Below are 20,497 nucleotides of genomic sequence, written 5' to 3'. Positions count from 1 at the left end.
CTTTTGCAATTTGTTCATTTAATAATGGAGACTATAAAGAATAATGCTGTTGGTAGAAAGCGGTGGATTGCAGCTGTCTTTAGCACCGAGACACATCCGGTATTTCTTTGTTTGTTGTAAAGCAGAGCGGTCAAGCGAACATGTTTTCTCTCCGTCAACCAGCATGTTTTTGGATGGGAAAATTGTGATGTATATCTTACCGGAGACATCATTGGATTATTCGTCGTCCTGCAGCAGCTGTCAAAAAAGGCAGCTGTGAGCTTGGCTCCTCAGCTTCTCTTTGAGACACCGCGTGTTCACCGCAGCCATCCGACCTCGAGGTATGTCTTTACAATCTCACTAAAACGCTATTAAAACAATAAGCAGATAAGGGATCTTCCAGAATTATCCTAGTAAATGTGTCTAATCACATCTGAAACGCTTTTTCTACTTCTTCACTATCAATATCCTAATTCACAAATCTTTCATCCTCGCTCAAATTAATGGGGAAATTGTCGCTTTCTCTGTCGGAATTGCTCTTACTGCTGGTGGCTCCCATTATAAACAACGTGAATATGTGCGGAGCCCTGTAACTCGTGACGTCACGCGCACATACTTCCGGTAAAGGCAGGGCTTTTTTATTAGCGACCAAAAGTTGCGAACTTTATCGTCGATGTTCTCTACTCAAGTCCTTTAAGCAAAAATATGGCAATATCGCGAAAATGATCAAGTATGACATATAGAATGGACCTACTATTCCCTTTTAAATAAGAAAATCTCATTTCAGTAGGCCTTTAAATCACCAAAAAATGTTTTCCAGGCGTGGCCACCGCTGCTGCTCACTGCTCCCCTCACCTCCCGAAGGGTGAGGGTTTGAGGGTGATGGGTCAAATGCAGAGGATCATTTCACCACTCTTGGTGTGCGTGTGACTATTTGGTACTTTTACTCCAACTTAACACTTCTCAAATGTACATTTTTTAAATAACAATGTTCGGAATGAATTGGAGTGATTTCAACTTTGTTTGCTAAAATACGCCCTAATCAATGACAAGTTGCCGATGCAGTACATTGTGTGTGTTTCGTCTATGTGTACCTGAAATCTGAAATCCAAAATCAACGTTGTGCAGCTTCTTAAGTTTGTAAACGTTAGAAATAGTACGTGGATAACGCGTTAAGGGAATATGAATTTCAAAAGAGCGATAGTAAAAATAACTTGATGTTAGAAGAATCAATGCAAAATAATATTTACCTTTAGTGATTTTATGATTGCCGTGCGAGGTACATTTGTAGACTTGAGGTCAAAGTTCTGATTACAGCTGTCCAAACATGTGACTGGTCCCTGGTCGTTTTTCAGTATCAGACACACTCCTATGAAATACTAAAAACATACTTATGGTAACATAATGTTGTATTTTTTAAGACAGGTATGTGGATTTATCCAAATGAAAACTGGATATCGGAACGTTGACATTCATTCACTAAACAGGCATTATTGTAGACCTCTAAAAGAGGTCCTTCAGAAGGACCCAAACAGCATGCACCCGGAACTTGTTGCAAGAATGAAGTAAACAATCAATTCAGCGTTTAAGAGATTCAATTTCGAGGTCTTCCAGGTATCACAATTTAAACAATATATACTTCTTGAATCAAGAGCACTGAATATCTATTTTATTGATGGAAGCAAATGTTTGTCTATTTGCGATTTACTTGCCATGCTGTAATTTTACAATCTCATCAACCTGTTTCGACCATTTACCAGTTTATTACTATAATATCTAATTGTTTCTGAAATCACATTTTAATGATGATTCAAATTACATTCGCAAGTTTAATAACGGGATAAACGTTGATACCTAAATAGCTCGACGTCAAACTGTCTTGCCTCTTGAAGATTCATTTTTAGAACCCCTTTTTATTATCAACGTTGTATATCTAAAGTGCAGGTACTGATTATTTTCCCGGTTATTAATGCCATGCTCAAATATAAGTAACTTATTTATGTAATCATATAGATATTATGAATGTATACATTGGGGCAAAAAAGTATTTAGTCAGCCACCGATTGTGCAAGTTCTCCCACTTAAAATGATGACAGAGGTCTGTAATTTTCACGACGAGTTGAGTTTATACCAAAATGGATACATTGATGATACAGCAGAGGATTGGGAGAATCTCACGTGGTCAGATAAAACCAAAATAGAACTTATTGGTATAAACTCAACTTGTTGTGTTTGGAGGGAGAGGAATACTGAGTTGCATCCCAAGAACACCACACCTACGGTGAAGCATGGGGGGTGCTAAGCATGTATTTCTGCTAAGGGGACAGGACGATTGATCCGTGTTAAGGAAAGAATGAATGGGGCCATGTATCGTGAGATTTTGAGCCAAAACATCCTTCCATCAGTGAGAGCTTTGAATGGTTGACCAAATACTTATTTTCCACCATAATCTACAAATAAATTCTTTAAAATTCCTACAATGTGAATACCTGGATTTTTTTTCACATTCTGTCTCTCACAGTTGAAGTGTACCATCCATCCATCAATTTTCTACCGCTTATTCCCTTTCGGGGTCGCGGGGGGCGCTGGCGCCTATCTCAGGTACAATCGGGCGGAAGGCAGGGTACAGCCTGGACAAGTCGCCACCTCATCGCAGGGCCAACACAGATAGACAGACAACATTCACACTCACCTAAGATGAAAATTACAGACCTCTGTCAGCATTTTAAGTGGGAGAACTTGCACTGACTAAATACTTTTTGCCCCACTGTATATATATATATATGTATGTATGTATATATATATATATATATATATATATATATATATATATATATATATGTTTGTGTGTGTATATATACATACATATATTTAGCACTATAAATTAAAGTGGTTGCAAGATAGCGCACACAAATTTTATGTTCTGCATTATCTATAATGTTGTTGCCTTTTTTTCCCAGATTCCTCAAGGTGGAAAAGATGAACAACATGTCTCCAGAGGTTGCACTGCACAGGATCTCACCTGAGTTGCGGCCCTTGCTGTGCAGCGTGGTGCGGAATGGCCGTGTGGGACTGGACTCTACAAACTGCCTTCGTGTCACAGATCTAAAAACTGGGTGAGATATATAGTTTTGCACGAACATGGGACTAAATCTCAGCAGTCATGCTGTTAGATGATAGACTAAAATCCATATTCCAGAGCAAATATATCAATCAATCAAATTTTAGTACAGCATTCTTTCTACACTGGAAATCAAATATTATTCGGAAAAATGGAAATTTTGGTGTGGGAAAAATCGATTCGAATACGAATCGCGATTCTCACATTGTGCGATTCAGAATCGATTCTCTTGTTTTATTTTTTTTAATCAATCCAACAAACCAACACACAGCAATACCATAACAATGCAATCCAATTCCAAAACCAAACGTGACCCAGCAAAACTCAAAATGCAATAAACAGAGCAATTGAGGAGACACAAACACGACACAAAACAAACCAAAAGTACTGCAACAAAAAGTTATATTATCAACAACAGTATCAATATTAGTTATAATTTCAGCATAGCAGTGATTAAAAATCCCTCATTGACATTATCTTTAGACATTTATAAAAAATAAGAAAAAGAACAATAGTGTCACAGTGGCTTACACTTGCATCGCATCTCATAAGCTTGATAAAACACTGTGTCCAATGTTTTCACAAAGATAAAATAAGTCATATTTTTGGTTCATTTAATAGTTAAAACAAATTTACATTATTGCAATCAGTTGATAAAACATTGTCCTTTACAATTATAAAAGCTTTTAAAAAAAAAATCTACTACTCTGCTTGCATGTCAGCAGACTGGGGTAGACTTTTTTTATTTATTTATTTTTTTATTTCCCCAAGATAGCGCCGCTGTAGTGGATGCTTTTGGCAGGAGCTCTGTGCTCTTGTGTCATCCTTTTGTGTTTCCCTCTTGTTTTCATGTGTTTTTATATACAGTATATATATATATTTTTTTGCCTTATGGTCCGGGACCCTTTGGGACTGTGTGACAAGGGGTGGCACTTTCGTGACCTCTGCGGTGCTTTTTTGTGGACTTCTGGATCTGCCTCCTGGGAGCCTTTTGGCCATGGATACCATCTGCTGGGTCCCAGTCACACCAGAGTTCGTTTGGAGAGACCAGAGGAGATGCAGATGAAGAGACAGGGCTGCAGAGCTGGCACTGAGCGCCGGGACAGACGAGCTTCACAGTGTCTGGGCTGAATGAGCAGGTTTCGGACACCTCAGTCTTCTTGGACGTATCCTCGCTCATCCATGCGGACTGGACACTGGCCGAGAGTTGGTTGGCGACCGAGAGTGAAGTCGTCTCTCATGGTGGCTTTGTTGGGTCTGCTCCAGTCTCTGGCCATGCTCCCTGCACCCCAGCAGACGACGATGTGGAACACCGCAAAGGCCACCACAGTGTATATGTTTCTTTAACTTTTTATTCATAGCTGTATTTAGAAGTGGCTGGTTGCATCAGCTCCGCTACTTTAATGTCTTTCATGTCCTTTGTATTCTTTGATGTTTGATGTTTCCCTCTTACACACATGTAAGAGGGATGTGTACTATGGCTACGAGTTGTTTTTTTCCCTTGGCCTCAGTCTTAGACCCCTTCTCCAGGGGCCTAGGCTTAGACCGATTTTTTTTATTTTATTTTAATCTTTTTTTTTTTTTTTTTTTTCCCCGTTCCCCCCACTTGTTTACCTGTATTTCACCTTTTTTGTAAGGGGGCGCCGGAAGTTGGCAGACCCGTCAGCGATCCTGTTCTGTCTCCCTGTAATGTTTGTCTGATCTTGAATGGGATTGTGCTGAAAATTTAATTTTTCCCTCAGGGATTAATAAAGTATGTCTGATTCTGATTCTGATTCTGATCCTGCTGAAATTCTATGTATTGAATGAATACAGAATCGTTTTGAATCGGAAAAATATCGTTTTTGAATCGAGAATCGCGTTGAATCAAAAAAAATCTAAATATTATCGTATCGCGACCCCAAGAATCGATATTGAATGGAATCATGGGATACCCATTGATTCGCAGCCCTAGTTTTGACAGCGTTGTGTGGCACTTCTAGGTTGCTTTGATTTCACTCTTTCAGAGGTTGAATAGTCTGCACTCAACCGTGGATGCTCTAATGCATACCTGTTGCTCTAATGTGTGAGTTATCCATTTTTTGTTACTGTTGAGTCGTCATTCTTACCCGTTTATGAGGCTTCAGAGTATTGTTGTGACAAGGACCACATACCAAAATTAATTAAGGAGCTGCATTGTTTTGTTGAAATGTTTTACTGAGCAGATGAACAAATGTACCTATTCAATAAATTGGCTGGCTAATAATGGAAATAGTTGTCTGTCTATCTGTGTTGGCCCTGCGATGAGGTGGCGATGTGTCCAGGGTGTACGCCGCCTTCCGCCCGAATGGAGCTGAGATAGGCTCCAGCACCCCCTGCGACCCCAAATGGTACAAGCGGTAGTAAATGGATGGATGGATAATGGAAATAATGAAAAATCAAATTTTTTTCTTAAGTAACTAATCAGGTTAGAGTTAGATAGTGTTAGTTTAGACTTAGTTTTGTAGCACAACATCTAAATCTACATATTTTTTGTCAGTTGTGAATAAACTATCTTTGTATATTTATGGACGTGGTTATGTTTGACCATAAACTATATTTTAAGTGGCAGTTGTATTTGAACTGTGCTAAAATAAACCACATTACTTTTTTCAACTAATAAGTCAATACAGATGCATTTACTTGCGATCAAATATAATTGGCTTGCAAATTACAAAATGCTATGACCGGTTTGTTCTCGCTCATTGATTGCGCTGTTTTTATTTTTCTAATCTTTCATGTTTAGATGTACGTCTCTGACCCCGGGCCCATGCTGTGATCGCTTTAAACTTCACATCCCCTACGCTGGAGAAACCCTCAAATGTACGTAAGTTATAGGTAAAGCTACCAAGAGGTAACTATACATTTAAAAAAAAATTGCAGCAGGGGGCAACCTGGTGGAACAGGAGTTAGTGCACGTGCCTCACAATACGAAGGTGGCTGAGTAGTCCTGAGTTCAATCCCGGGCTCGGGATCTTTCTGTGTGGAGTTTGCATGTTCTCCCCGTGACTGCGTGGGTTCCTTCCGGGTACTCCGGCTTCCTCCCACCACCAAATACATACACCTGGGGATAGGTTGATTGGCAACACAAAATTTGCCCTAGTGTGTGAATGTGAGTGTGAATGTTGTCTGTCTGTGTTGGCCCTGGGATGAGGTGGCATTCCGCCTTCCGCCCGAATGCAGCAGAGATAGGCTCTAGCACCCCCTGCGATCCCGAACGAGACAAGCGGTAGAAAATGGATGGATGGAATAGCAGTAGGGCAATTTTTAATGGTAGGGCTGAACAATTCATCAAATTTTAATCACGATCACAATTTTGGCTGTTACGATTAAATTAGGGAGATCCTAGGCGATATTAAGATGTAAAAAGCATGCTCCTCAGCATATCAAATCAAGCACTTTCACAATTGACAAACCACCAGGGGCGAATGAAACACTGTGGACTATTAAGAGTGAGTGAAAGTTTTGGGAACAGAGGGTGACAATAAATTGGCCGGTCGCCAGTAGATCCTGAAAATAATAAGAAAAATAAATGCTTTTATCACATTGGTACCTTCCTCCTGCAGAGTGACCGACAGGGTGTCAACAGGCATGCATTTTAACCCTATAACACGCTCGCACGCCTAGCCGTTCTCTAGGCACCCTCATACTTGTTCCCAGAAAGACAGAAATGCCTGCGCTGAGGAACCAACATTCAGCACAGAAGCCGCATTGCAAAATGTTCACATCCAAACAAATGGAGTTGTGGCGGCATTTTACGCTTTGACAACATTTCCCTTCTTTTTTTCAACCACCATCGTTTGCATGCAACATCAGTTGCGGTTTCATACGTGCGCGAAAAACCTCAACAAAAAACCACAAAAGCCGGGGTGCCCAAAGTACAAATAAACTTTTACAGTAACAGTGCACTGAGGGATCCTGTATCCGTCCGCCTTTTAAAGACATGCCAAAGTATTGGACACAATTATGTTTTATTTGGCCAAAATTGGTATTTTCCTATATATACCAACTCCTAATGTGACTTTTTTTTCATAATCGTATTTTGTTGTGATTGCAATTTATGAGCGGAGTCTCCAATGGCATACATGTTTGTAGTTAGCCCTTTGTGAATTAGTTTTGTTTTTTACTTTGGAATTATTTTCATTCTTAGTTTCATTTTAAAATAAAAACCAAGTTTTTATATTGTTCTTTAAAATATAAAGTACAATAAAAATGTTTTACATAACATTATGAATCATTGTGATTGATAATCGTGATTTCAATATTGATTAAAATAATTGTGGTTAATATTTTGGCTATAATCGTGCAGCTCTCGCCTATAGCCTTCCAGTATACAATATCAAAACAAACAACACTGCGCTTATCATTATTAGCAGAAATAACAACAATAGTCAACTGTTTTACATTCTAAAAAGAAGAGCAGTGGTGTGGAACCTTTAAATATATAAAATAAGCGGTATCCTAATCCAGGGCTTCACGGTGGCAGAGGGGTTAGTGCGTCTGCCTCACAATACGAAGTTCCTGCAGTCCTTGGTTCAAATCCAGGCACGGGATCTTTCTGTGTGGAGTTCGCATGTTCTCCCCGTGAATGCGTGGGTTCCCTCCGGGTACTGCGGCTTCCTCCCACTTCCAAAGACATGCACCTGGGGATAGGTTGATTGGCAACACTAAATTGGCCCTAGTGTGTGAATGTGAGTGTGAATGTTGTCTGTCTATCTGTGTTGGCCCTGCGATGAGGTGGCGACTTGTCCAGGGTGTACGCTGCCTTCTGCCCGATTGTAGCTGAGATAGGCGCCAGCGCCCCCCGCGACCCCGAAAGGGAATAAGCGGTAGAAAATGATCCTAATCCAGTATTGATATCGGTTCGATTTTGGATAATGATGATGATGATGATGGATCTTTATTGTCATTTCACAAGTACAACAATTTTTTTTCAGCACAAAGCCATTTAAGATTAAACAAACAAACAGTGTACAGGGTTCATACTTGCCAACCTTGAGACCTCCGATTTTGGAAGGTGGGTGTAGGGGGCGTGGTTAAGAGGGGAGGAGTATATTTACAGCTGTCGTGTGCACAGTTGTGCACTGCACTCTCTAAAAGCCGTAGATGTTATTGTCACATATGCATGATTGATTGAAACTTTTATTAGTAGATTGCACAGTACGGTACATATTCCGTACAATTGACCACTAAATGGTAACACCCGAATAAGTTTTTCAACTTGTTTAAGTCAGGGTCCACGTTAATCAATTCATGGTACACATACATACTATCAGCATAATACAGTCATCACACAAGTTAATCATCATAGTATATACATTGAATTATTTACATTATTTACAATCCGGGGGGTGGAATGAGGACCTTTGGTTGATATTAGTACTTGAAACAGTGTAGGTCTTACTTACTAGGATATGTACAGCGAGCAGAGAACATAGTGAGTTCAGATAGCATAAGAACAAGTATATACATTAGACATACATTCTATTAGTTACATTAGGTTATTTACAATCCGGGTAGATGGGATGTGAATGGAGGAGGGTATTAGTAAAGGATTGAAGTTGCCTGGAGGTGTTGCCTGGAGGTGTTGTGGTGCATGTATAGTAGATGGCAGTGTTGTCCTGTTTAAGAGTGTCACAACATTGCTGTTTACAGTAGACGAACTGCTTTACGATAGACGAAAAAGTGACTGCTCTTGTTGTGTGTTGTTACCGCGCTGGGAGGACGTTAATGAAACTGCCTAACAATAAACCCACATAATAAACCAAGAATTCGCCCTCGATCATTCTACAGTTATAACGTCATTGGGCAGACACGCTTATTATATTGTGGGAAAGCGGACATGAAAACAGGCTATTTTCACTCAGGTCCGCATGGAGCTGGAGGGGGCGTGGCCTCCAGCTCCGCCTGAATTTCGGGAGATTTTCGGGAGAAAATTTCTCCCGGGAGATTTTCGGGAGAGGTGCTGAATTTCGGGAGTCTCCCGGAAAATCCGGGAGGGTTGGCAAGTATGACAGGGTTACAGAAATAGAACAATGATGGGTCACCACAAGCGCCCTGTAAAAGATGGGAATAAGGTAGACGCTGGGGGAAGATGAGGGAAAAAAAAACATCGGCTTGTATTTAAAATCTCCGATATAAGCCCTGATACAAGCAGTCCTGAAGCATGTTTACAGCCAGTTAACAGCTAAATGCATTTCAACAAGGTTGGTCATTTCTTGTATTTTAGTGAAGTAATTTACAAAATGCATTGTGATTCCTGCTGGCATCGTATCAGATTAATAACAGTATTGGCCATAAATCAAGGCTCCAATATCGGTATTGTTTCAGAAGTGAAAAAGTTATATAGGAACACAGCACTAACAATATTGTTCATAATATTTTGTCAATATGGTGGTAGTGTGACATCATCATGTAATTTGTAATAAAATAGGTTAATAAAAAAGATAAAACGCATATTTAAAGATAAATAAACCCTTGTGCTTTTAATTTTTTATTAGTATCAATATGTTTACCTTTTCTTGCTATCTGTTGCCTTTTTGCTATATTTGTAAATTTTGTTTAATTTATTTTTCATGGTTTATTTTATTTCTACAATGTGCCACAGGGCTAACAAAATAAAGACTTGCATTCAGCAAATGGCCACACTTAGTTTTTCTGATGAAATAAGTAAATCAGTGGTGTTAAAAATGTTGCCAGACAACAGAAGAGTGTCTCTAAGCTGTGTTTTCTTAGCCCCTATGGAAGCAATAAATGTTGAGCTGTAGCTTCCGGAGGTTTTCTTCACTTTTTAGTAATGCATACTCCCTGGGCTTGTGGTGGCGGAGCTCTGCTGTCACTTGCGCAGCAAATACTTTTGTGACAGCTTCTGGTTGCCGAAGAAATGTATGACACAAGATACACCTCTCTTTTACTTTTATTATGTACCCCTACTTGCTAAATATAGCAACTAAGTAGATCATTTCTGCTATGTGTTATTCTCTGGCTAACTCGGCGTTGTGAAGCAAAGTTATACCACAACTACAGTTATGCTCCACTGCCACACTTCAATTATAATTTGTTTATAGGTATGGGCAAACCAAAAGTGCCAAATCACCCTTGGTGACAGGCTTCCACGAATAAACATTTTATTTTATTTTAATTTTTCGTTGCTAACTTAGTGCTCACTCACCAAGAATGGGTACAGCTCGTCAAACAAAAAGTGTACTATATTCTTTCCTGACAATATTGAAAAAAATCAGGTAATGTATTTTTTGTGTGTTGGTATCGACTTGGTATCAAAGTACCAATGTTTTTGACAACCATACTAATGAAAAAGAAGTTAACTACTGTAACAAAGTGAGTCGTTTTAATGCAGGACTGCTTACTTCATATGACTTCTTTGATATACTGTACAGCAATCATTACCTCTCATGTATTATTCTTAACACATCTTGCTAAAGCAGGCCCTTCTTTTCGTACAAAGGAACGGGGGAAAACTAGCCACGAGGACAGAATTAATCCAATGTTGTTCAGAACTGATGTCTCATGAGGTTCGCCAAGGTCTTGTGTGTCATCATGCATGATGCAAAATTTAAACAACAATTTAATTATTCCAATTTTGGTCTTAGTAGAGGTTGTAGCACCTCTATGGTATTCAATTTACAAAGACACAATTTTGTTTTATCTATTCATAATGTGCGACTCAGGCAAATTAATCTGGAACGAGTTAATACATTTTCTAAGGACTGTTTCTCTCAGCAATTGAGTTCATAGCAAACGAATAAAACGTGTGTGAGAAAAGTAATGTTTATGATTGGAAGTTGTTCATCAGATGAGGGCCGGTTATTGTTAGTGTTTGGTTCTGGGTCACTCTATTTCATAGTAAAATACCTTGATTTACTATAGCTTTTGTTTTATAAGTTTTCCCCCTCAGTTTTGTATCCTAAATCAAAATGGAAGGAGTAATATGCACTTTTTCCAATGCTTACTTGTCTTTACTCACCAACACTAAAAGCCAGATTACCGTCAGCACATAAATGCCAATATCCGAATGCCCCATTGATGAATGTATATATACACTGCCTTGGTTGTGGAAGATGTCTTTAATTCTTGCAGACGTGTAGACTGCAACTTGGGAGTAAACAAAAGCCAAGCCATTGGCATTTATCATCGCACATGACATCTCTGCAGTTGTATTTTCCTGTGCTTTGTCCTGAGGACAAATGTTTGTTCAATCAAGGATGCAAGGCTGCAGGTTGGTGTCTGCCGGCATATGGACCTGTCCACTTATTGCGTGCCAATGCACGGTACACTCTGCACGGACCCAAGCCTTATTAATTCAAAGCCAGGCCCCGTCCACTCCACCACACTGCCTGGTACCGCTGAACAACAACATGTGGCGTTTCTTGTTGTGTATGTTAAAGGGGACATGTTTTCTGCATTTGTAACACTTTGTTGTGCCCTTCGTAACATGTAGTGGTGGTTCTTTGGACACAATTTTGTATAGATTATGTTGTACAGACCATTTTCCGGCTGCTTTTTGTACCTTCTCTTCAGGATCCGCCGTTTTGTGGCTCCACTTCGACTTGTTCTGTATAAGCTCAAACTATACGCTACTTCGTATTAGAAATGGCAACAGCAGAGGATGCATGTGCATGTACGAGCCAGTCTGCCCCACATCAAGAGGATAGCAAAAAAGAAGGAGCTTATTGACTGTAGTGCACACTACAATGACATACTCCCGCAACGCACTTTGCGTACATGTATACCATATATGGATAATCAGCTGACGTCAACAGTGGGAAAAATGTCACAGGACACAGCAAATTCCAAACAAATTGTTTAGAAGAAGTAGGGCTTGGCGATACATCGTGATATTCGAGTATACGTTCTCACGCAGTTGCTGTTAGCTGCGGGCATTAAAGTGCATGTGTTTCTCCCTCTTTCTTTTCTCTCCTTCTCACAGAGACTTAAAATAAGCGCATCTTCTTACATACGTCACGCGTGCAACGTCACACACCCTCCCCGAGCAGAGAGGTAGCGACATGGGTAACATTAGCTGTGATGCTAGCGATGTGTTGCGAGTGGTAATACAAGAGAGAGAAGGTGCAAATCTGGTTACAAATGAAGGAATAATTAATTCCCAAGAAAAAGAGCACGAAGTGCATCGTTTTGTGGTGGTTTGGCTTCAAGCAGGAACATGTTGAACATTTATACGGCAGAAGCGTTGCTACAAAAAGTAGCAGCACTGCTAATTTGTAGCATCATTTGGAAAGTCACCCGCTAGACAATGAAGAGTGCTTCAAGCTGTGCATGTCAACATCTCTGTTCGTTGCCACACCCACAAAATGCCGAAGCAACTCTTTCCACATCAACACTGTATGACATATACTATTTGATATGGAGCTCATTTTTACCTGACACTTATTGAATTATCTTGTGTGACCTTATGCACAAAAGTGCACTTTATTTGTTTTTAACTATTGTAGTGGCGTTCTGTACAAAAAGTGCACTTTAATTTAGTGTTGTTTTGATATGTCATCTTAGTGACATGATGCACAAAAGTGCACTAATAGCTCGTTTTAAAATGTCTCAAACAATCTTGCACTTTGTTTTGGACATGACATGAATGTTTGTGCCACTCCTTAATAACTGTTTAATAAATACAGTTTTGCTAAATTGAATACGTTGTGATTTCTCTCTCTGCATGAAAGTTTAAAATGAGCATATATTAATGCAGTATGAACAGAAATGTTTTAATGTAGACATTTAGAATCACCATATTGCTGTGATTGTATGCATCAAGTGTTAATTCAAGGCTGAGGCAAAATATCGAGAGATATATCGTGTATCGCGACATGGCCTAAAAATATCGAGATATTAAAAAAAGGCCATATCGCCCAGCTGTAACAAGAAGTATGAAAGAAGGCAAGATTGTTTTATAAATATCTCTGCAATGCCTCCACAGTTTGATTTAAAATTTTTGGGAGATATGTGGATCCCAAATACACAACATCAGGTACCACCAGTAAGTAAGAAAAGTTATTTTTTCATGATAAGGCCCTGACTGAAATAGGACTAGTACAAAACATGTTGTACAGATCTTCACTTATTATTGTACAATGTTTACCATTCTAGGTAGAAGTCCCAATGTATAGAAAATGTTGTATAACTTGCTCTGAGAAACGTTTTTTCACCTGGATCCATGCCAGCAAATCTTTGCTTGACTTCCAGTACCTTGCAACACATCCCTTTGTCTAAGTGCTCTCTATTTGAAATGTACCTACAAAAGTTTAAATGTGTCTGTCCGTTTCTGCTGTCGTCAGTCACCCCAAAAAAGCAGAACTGAAGAGCGCATGAATAGAATTGCTCAACATAATATCAGATTTAGAACATTGTGAACTAGAATCAGCTAAACTAAAATCAGCAAAAAAGTATGATGGCACTGAGAGCATTTTCAGGGGTTACCTTTTATCACCAAACATAATTAGAATACTTGTATTTAATACATGTTGATACTTTAAAACATAAGTGACATCTCTCTGTTTGTTATATGCAGTACAATCTTATTTTGTAATGACTTGATTAATTTTCTGAAGACTGAATTTGAGTGGCATACTTGCTAAATGTCAGGTTTGCTCATTATGTTTGGTGCATGAATCAAAAAGAACCCACGGCTCAAATTCATGTCATGCGGAAAACACAACTGCTAACGAGACATTTATGTCAGACCCAGCTGTCAAGTGTGGTGGTTTAACATAATTATTTTATTGTTTATGTATTTATGTTACCCCAAAATGATTTGCCACATCTCCAAAGCAAACATACAGTAAAGGTCACCGCACATGTATTAGGTTAAGCTGCATAAAAATGGATAAATATTTGCCTTAGCATATTTTGAATATCAATCAATCAATGTTTACTTATATAGCCCTAAATCACTAGTGTCTCAAAGTGCTGCACAAACCACCACGACATCCTCGGTAGGCCCACATAAGGGCAAAGAAAACTCACACCCAGTGGGACATCGGTGACAATAATGACCCAGTGGGACGTCGGTGACAATAATGACTATGAGAACCTTAGAGAGGAGGAAAGCAATGGATGTCGAGCGGGTCTAACATGATACTGTGAAAGTTCAATCCACAATGGATCCAACACAGTCGCGAGAGTCTAGTCCAAAGCGGATCCAACACAGCAGCGAGAGTCCCGTTCACAGCAGAGCCAGCAGGAAACCAACCCAAGCGGAGGCGGATCAGCAGCGCAGAGATGTCCCCAGCCGATACACAGGCAAGCAGTACATGGCCACCGGATCGGACCGGACCCCCTCCACAAGGGAGAGTGGGACATAGAAGAAAAAGAAAAGAAACGGCAGATCAACTGGTCTAAAAAGGGAGTCTATTTAAAGGCTAGAGTATACAAATGAGTTTTAAGGTGAGACTTAAATGCTTCTACTGAGGTGGCATCTCGAACTGTTACCGGGAGGGCATTCCAGAGTACTGGAGCCCGAACGGAAAACGCTCTATAGCCCGCAGACTTTTTTTGGGCTTTGGGAATCACTAACAAGCCGGAGTCCTTTGAACGCAGATTTCTTGCCGGGACATATGGTACAATACAATCGGCAAGATAGGATGGAGCTAGACCGTGTAGTATTTTATACGTAAGTAGTAAAACCTTAAAGTCACATCTTAAGTGCACAGGAAGCCAGTGCAGGTGAGCCAGTATAGGCGTAATGTGATCAAACTTTCTTGTTCTTGTCAAAAGTCTAGCAGCCGCATTTTGTACCAACTGTAATCTTTTAATGCTAGACATGGGGAGACCCGAAAATAATACGTTACAGTAGTCGAGGCGAGACGTAACAAACGCATGGATAATGATCTCAGCGTCTTTAGTGGACAGAATGGAGCGAATTTTAGCGATATTACGGAGATGAAAGAAGGCCGTTTTAGTAACGCTTTTAATGTGTGCCTCAAATGAGAGAGTTGGGTCGAAGATAATACCCAGATTCTTTACCGTGTCGCCTTGTTTAATTGTTTGGTTGTCAAATGTTAGAGTTGTATTATTAAATAGAGTTCGGTGTCTAGCAGGACCGATAATCAGCATTTCCGTTTTTTTGGCGTTGAGTTGCAAAAAGTTAGCGGACATCCATTGTTTAATTTCATTAAGACACGCCTCCAGCTGACTACAATCTGGCGTGTTGGTCAGCTTTAGGGGCATGTAGAGTTGGGTGTCATCAGCATAACAGTGAAAGCTAACACCGTATTTGCGTATGATGTCACCTAGCGGCAGCATGTAGATGCTGAAGAGTGCAGGGCCAAGGACCGAACCCTGGGGAACTCCACACGTTACCTTAACGTAGTCCGAGGTCACATTGTTATGGGAGACACACTGCATCCTATCAGTAAGATAAGAGTTAAACCAAGACAGGGCTAAGTCTGACATACCAATTCGTGTTTTGATACGTTCTAATAAAATATTATGATCGACGGTATCGAAAGCAGCGCTAAGATCGAGGAGCAGCAACATAGATGACGCATCAGAATCCATCGTTAGCAATAGATCATTAGTCATTTTTGCGAGGGCTGTCTCCGTGGAGTGATTTGCCCTGAAACCGGATAGAAAGGTTTCACATAGATTGTTAGACGCTAAGTGTTCATTTAACTGCTCCGCAACAATTTTTTCAAGGATTTTTGAAATGAAGGGAAGGTGAGACACCGGTCGGTAGTTTACCATGAGGTCAGGATCGAGGTTAGGTCTTTTAAGAAGAGGATGAATAACCGCTTTTTTGAATGCTAGGGGAACAGTGCCCGAGGAGAGTGATAAGTTTATAATATTTAGCACTGATGGACCTAATAATACAAAGAGCTCCTTGATCAGTTTCCCAGGAAGAGGGTCAAGTAAGCATGTTGTCTGTTTTATTCCATTTACACGTTGTAACAATTCCTCTAATGTTATTTCCTCAAAACGAGAGAAACTATTTTGGAGGGCAGTATCCGCCGTATATACCATCGTGTCAGTGTTAATAGAACCCCGCTGTAGCTGGGACGCATTGTCTTTAATCTCCTTTCTAATGACTTCAATTTTCTTACTAAAGAATTGCATAAAGTCATCAGCTGAGTGGGTTGAGCTACTGGAAGGGGTCCCTTGTTGGGTTAGCGATGCTACCGTACTAAACAAAAATTTAGGATCGTTTTTATTACAGTGGATGAGATTTGAGTAATATTTAGCTTTAGCTAAGGTAAGCATGCGTTTATAAGTTATTAAACCATCACTCCATGCTTGATGGTGCACCTCAAGTTTAGTCGTGCGCCATTTGCGTTCCAGCTTTCTACATAATAATTTCTGAGCTCTAGTTTCTTCTGTAAACCACGGGGTGCGCTTTTTTGGAGCCTTTTTTAACTTTAGCGGTGCTATGTTATCAATGGTTTCGCGCAGGGTGTCGTTAAAGTTGTTAGTGAGGTTATCAATAGAGCCCACATACTTTGGGAATGGTGCCATTACCGAGGGCAGTAGGTCAGCAAGAGTTGTCGTTGTGGCTGTATTAATGTTGCGGCTGCTATAGAAGTTATTATTATTATTAATTTGACGAACATGCGTCTGAAACTCGAATTTTATAAGGTAATGATCGGACAATACTTTAGTATACGGGGGTATCGTAACTTTGGAGACGGTGATACCCCTGACAAGCACTAGGTCTATCGTATTACCGTTGCGATGCGTGGGTTCATTTATTATTTGTGTGAGACCACAGCTATCAATTACAGTCTGGAGCGCTACGCACGGTGGGTCCGATGGGGTATTCATATGGATATTAAAGTCCCCCATTATGATTATATTATCGGCGTGTGTCACTAGATCAGCAACGAACTCTGAGAATTCATTGATAAAGTCCGAATAGGGCCCTGGGGGGCGGTAGATAACAGCCAGGTGTAGAGGCAGCGGTGTGGCAGACTTCATAGTAAGCACCTCAAACGATTTATATTTATTATTTATGTTAGGACTAAGGTTAAAGTTTTCGTTGTATATTAGTGCGACCCCCCCGCCCCTTTTAAGCGGACGGGCAATATGCACATGTGTAAAGTTAGGAGGACATGCCTCATTTAGCGCAAAAAAGTCGTTTGGTTTAAGCCAGGTTTCGCTGAGACCAATGACGTTAAGATTGTTGTCTCTGATAATATCATTAACTAATAACGTTTTGGGAGACAATGATCTTATGTTTAAAAAACCTATATTATAGGTAGTGGGCTGTTTTAGGGAGTTTTTGATCAAATTATCCGTAGTAGCAATATTAATAATGTTGTGTTTATTATGCCCAGTGCATTTAGTATAGTTACGACCATATCTAGGAATTGATACGACAGGAATTTTCCGAATGTTTGATTGTTGCTTTGATAAACTGCACGCATCATGGTTAGCCACCTCAGTATCGGGGATTTTCCGATTGTTTGTTTGTTGTTTTGATAAACTGCACGCATCATGGTTAGCCACCTCAGTAACGGGGATTTTCCGATTGTTTGTTTGTTGCTTTGATAAACTGCACGCATCATAGTTAGCCACCTCGGTAAAACACATGTCCAACTCTGAAACACTCAAAGCAGAAAAAACGTGTTCTAATTTAACTGACTCCTTACCCAGACCAGTAGTCTCGCATTTTCCATTTAAATCCGTCTCCAGGATGGAGGGAAGTGGTGTTCTGTGGGGATTAGCCTTCTGCTTTGTTTTTAGCCCCGCTCGACATCCGCGTTTCCGATCACACCGCTGGCGTCTGCTCCGTAGACGGCCCCCGCTGCTACTAGACTCCCCTGCTTCACAGGCCGCTGGATGTAGCCGCCGACGTATTCCCATGCTAGTTAGCATGTTTAGCACGCACGCGTCTATCAGTCCAAAACGGCCCGATACGTCCACATCCAGCAGTGTCTGGCGGTCATACGTGATCACGGAGTGACCACGATGTGAGCCAGCCATAAAGTTTGTGGAATTGTCCGGTATTTCTGCCAAATGTTCCATATTTAGCAAGTGCCCCTCGAGGACGCAGCCCGTCCGGGCGCCGCCATCTTTCTACTCCTTCAAAGAGTAGTACATTTTGAGCTCAGTAACTGACAATATTTATTTTTAACGTGGTAACTCAGTTGTCAAAAATATTAATAAATCCCTCTCATCTTTATAGGCGGTATGGTGTAGTGGGTAGAGCGGCCATGCGAGAAACCTGAGGGTTGCAGGTTCGCTTCCCGCCTCTTGACATCCGAATCGCTGCCGTTTTTTCGTTGAGCAGGACACTTCACCTTTCCCCCGGTGCCGCTCACACTGGTGAACGAATGATGAATGAATGATAGGTGGTGTTTGGAGGGGCCGTAGGCACAAACTGGCAGGCTCGCTTTCGTCAGTCTACCCCAGGGCAGCTGTTGCTACAAATGTAGCCTACCAGTACCAGGTGTGAATGAATGATGGGTTTCCACTTCTCTGTGAGCGCTTTGAGTATCTAATAATAGAAAAGCGTGATATAAAATCTAATTCATTATTATTATTATAGGAGTATACTCTCATTCTTGTATAGTAAGAAAATTAACAATCTGTTTTCCTATTTTTCTAGGGGATATAATATTTAATGCCCGCTATCCAGAATTGCCTCCAGATTTCATTTTTGGAGAAGATGCTGAGTTTCTGCCTGAACCTACAGAATTACCTGTAAGTATTTGCAATAAATCCTTTTAGAGATGCGCAGATCCATCATTCACCGATCAATTTTAGCCGATTTCTGTAAAAAAAAAAAAATGTAATCAGCTGTACCTAATAATTATGTTTATGCCGATCACAAAAGCAGATCCTCTCTGACTGATACTTTATTTTTGATCTCTTGGCTGACAGGAATTGGCTAGCAGCCAAGTGTGTATTGCCATATAAAGTGTGGAGCCTCTTCTGTAAATAAATAACCATCCCCTCTATTTTGAAAAATTAACTATATACCGTATCTTACATGTATCACTGGAAGACTAATTTAAACTTGCATGGAGTAACAGACAAGAAGGCATGCTAATTGCTAAACTAGCTTGTGACAAGACAGGAAATATGTGCTTATTGTGTTGTTTTATTTTGTATGTTTTTTTTTTCATTGACAATTTGAAAACATCCAAGCGAGCAGAGGCACTTTTGTATAATAGTGAGATAATCATAGATTTTTGTTGTAAGATGGCTGATACAACAATTAATAATGGCTCTCTATTTTGACTTACTTTTATCTCCGCTTTGGATCATGTCTGCAGAGTTGTGATTCACTAGCACCAAGTCAGACTAAACAGATGATACAAACCTGTGTGTGCAAAATTTATGTTACCGTTATTTTTAACACAACATATTTTAGCAAGTTTACCAGCTTTATAAAGTTATGCGATGTCATGCTATTGAAGTTGATCTTTCACTTAGCATTTGATGGGGAGGTTTGCTGTCAGGAACTATTTGAGAGGTCCGTACTTTGAAAAACGACTGATAAAACTAATATTCACCTACAATAACATTGTGTTATACCATTATTTGACATAACTCTGTCTACATGTCTACTTGTAATTCAATAGGTCCGTTCCATGTTTTGCTTTTCAAAATTCTTAGTAGTGTGACGGATCTCTATAAATACATGTGTAGCGCCTTTTGTGTTACTCAGTTAACCAACCTAATGACACATACTGTGTGTTTGATACCCTTATGTTAGAAAGAACGACTCCCGAAAAGAGTCATAAAAGAGTTGTGGAAAATTAAGAGTTGAACATTTATTGCTACAAAACAACAGGCAACATACCACTCATGTGACATACAGAAAATAAAAATAATTAAGATATTTGAAATGTGTGTACACAAACCTATTACTATGACTACCTGGGTAGTTTTTTCTCTTTGTTTTGTTGTGTTCTTATCCATGTCGCTTTTAGGGAATTTGAAGTTTGAGGTGTTCAGTGCAGATGCTGCAGCTGGCCACACTGCGATCCAGTCCTGCCCACTTGTCTTGTCCCTGGGGTAGGCTGGCCACTGAACCCTCGTGGTTAAGATTTAATCTCGGTCTTTCAAAACATCAGTCGAAGCTCAGCAAAATGCAAAACTCGACGCAAACAGCTCCTGGTGTCGGTCTTTTGCACCAGTCTTTAGTGTGTCTGCTTCTTGGCTCATTTAAATAGTGGCCACCTTGCGGTGGGTTTGGGAATTGCATTTCATTTACATGAATGGGTTTAGTAACCATATTTTACACCCTCCGCTCCTAAAGCTGTATGTGCCCCTTCATGCGTTGGTCTTGGGCTCATTTAATAACTATCACAGTCATTAAAGGGGAACATTATCACAATTTCAAAAGGGTTAAAAACAATAAAAATCAGTTCCCAGTGGCTTGTTGTATTTTTTTAATTTTTTTTCAAA

At 40.1% G+C, this 20,497-nt stretch overlaps 2 protein-coding genes across 6 annotated transcripts in view; one reads left to right on the top strand and one right to left on the bottom strand.

Annotated features, from left to right (window-relative positions):
- LOC133550215 (ribokinase-like) overlaps window positions 1-1,499 on the bottom strand; it is a 70,121-nt gene extending 68,622 nt beyond the window's left edge. For 2 of the 5 annotated variants that reach the window (XM_061896365.1, XM_061896367.1), the window contains exon 1: window positions 1,230-1,497. Coding sequence is in view for 1 of the 5 variants with exons in the window: in XM_061896364.1 (XP_061752348.1) it covers window positions 201-212 (12 nt within the window). In the remaining 4 variants the exon portion in view is untranslated. Of the gene's footprint in view, window positions 1-200; window positions 348-1,229 lie in introns of all 5 variants that reach the window. The other 3 variants (XM_061896364.1, XM_061896366.1, XM_061896368.1) reach the window with 3 other exon arrangements.
- LOC133550218 (BRISC and BRCA1-A complex member 2-like) lies at window positions 1,455-19,405 on the top strand. Its single transcript, XM_061896370.1, has 5 exons — window positions 1,455-1,593; window positions 2,940-3,095; window positions 5,865-5,941; window positions 18,690-18,784; window positions 18,965-19,405. The coding sequence occupies exons 2-5, from the start codon at window positions 2,959-2,961 to the stop codon at window positions 18,998-19,000; spliced, it is 345 nt and encodes a 114-aa protein (XP_061752354.1). The 5' UTR covers window positions 1,455-1,593; window positions 2,940-2,958; the 3' UTR covers window positions 19,001-19,405.
- Window positions 19,406-20,497: the final 1,092 nt, after the last annotated feature.

The sequence above is a fragment of the Nerophis ophidion genome, linkage group LG03 (assembly GCF_033978795.1).
Source record: "Nerophis ophidion isolate RoL-2023_Sa linkage group LG03, RoL_Noph_v1.0, whole genome shotgun sequence".
Taxonomy (NCBI): Eukaryota; Metazoa; Chordata; class Actinopteri; order Syngnathiformes; family Syngnathidae; genus Nerophis; species Nerophis ophidion.
Note: the sequence above shows the minus strand (reverse complement) of the source record. Positions and strands in the feature narration are given on the sequence as shown.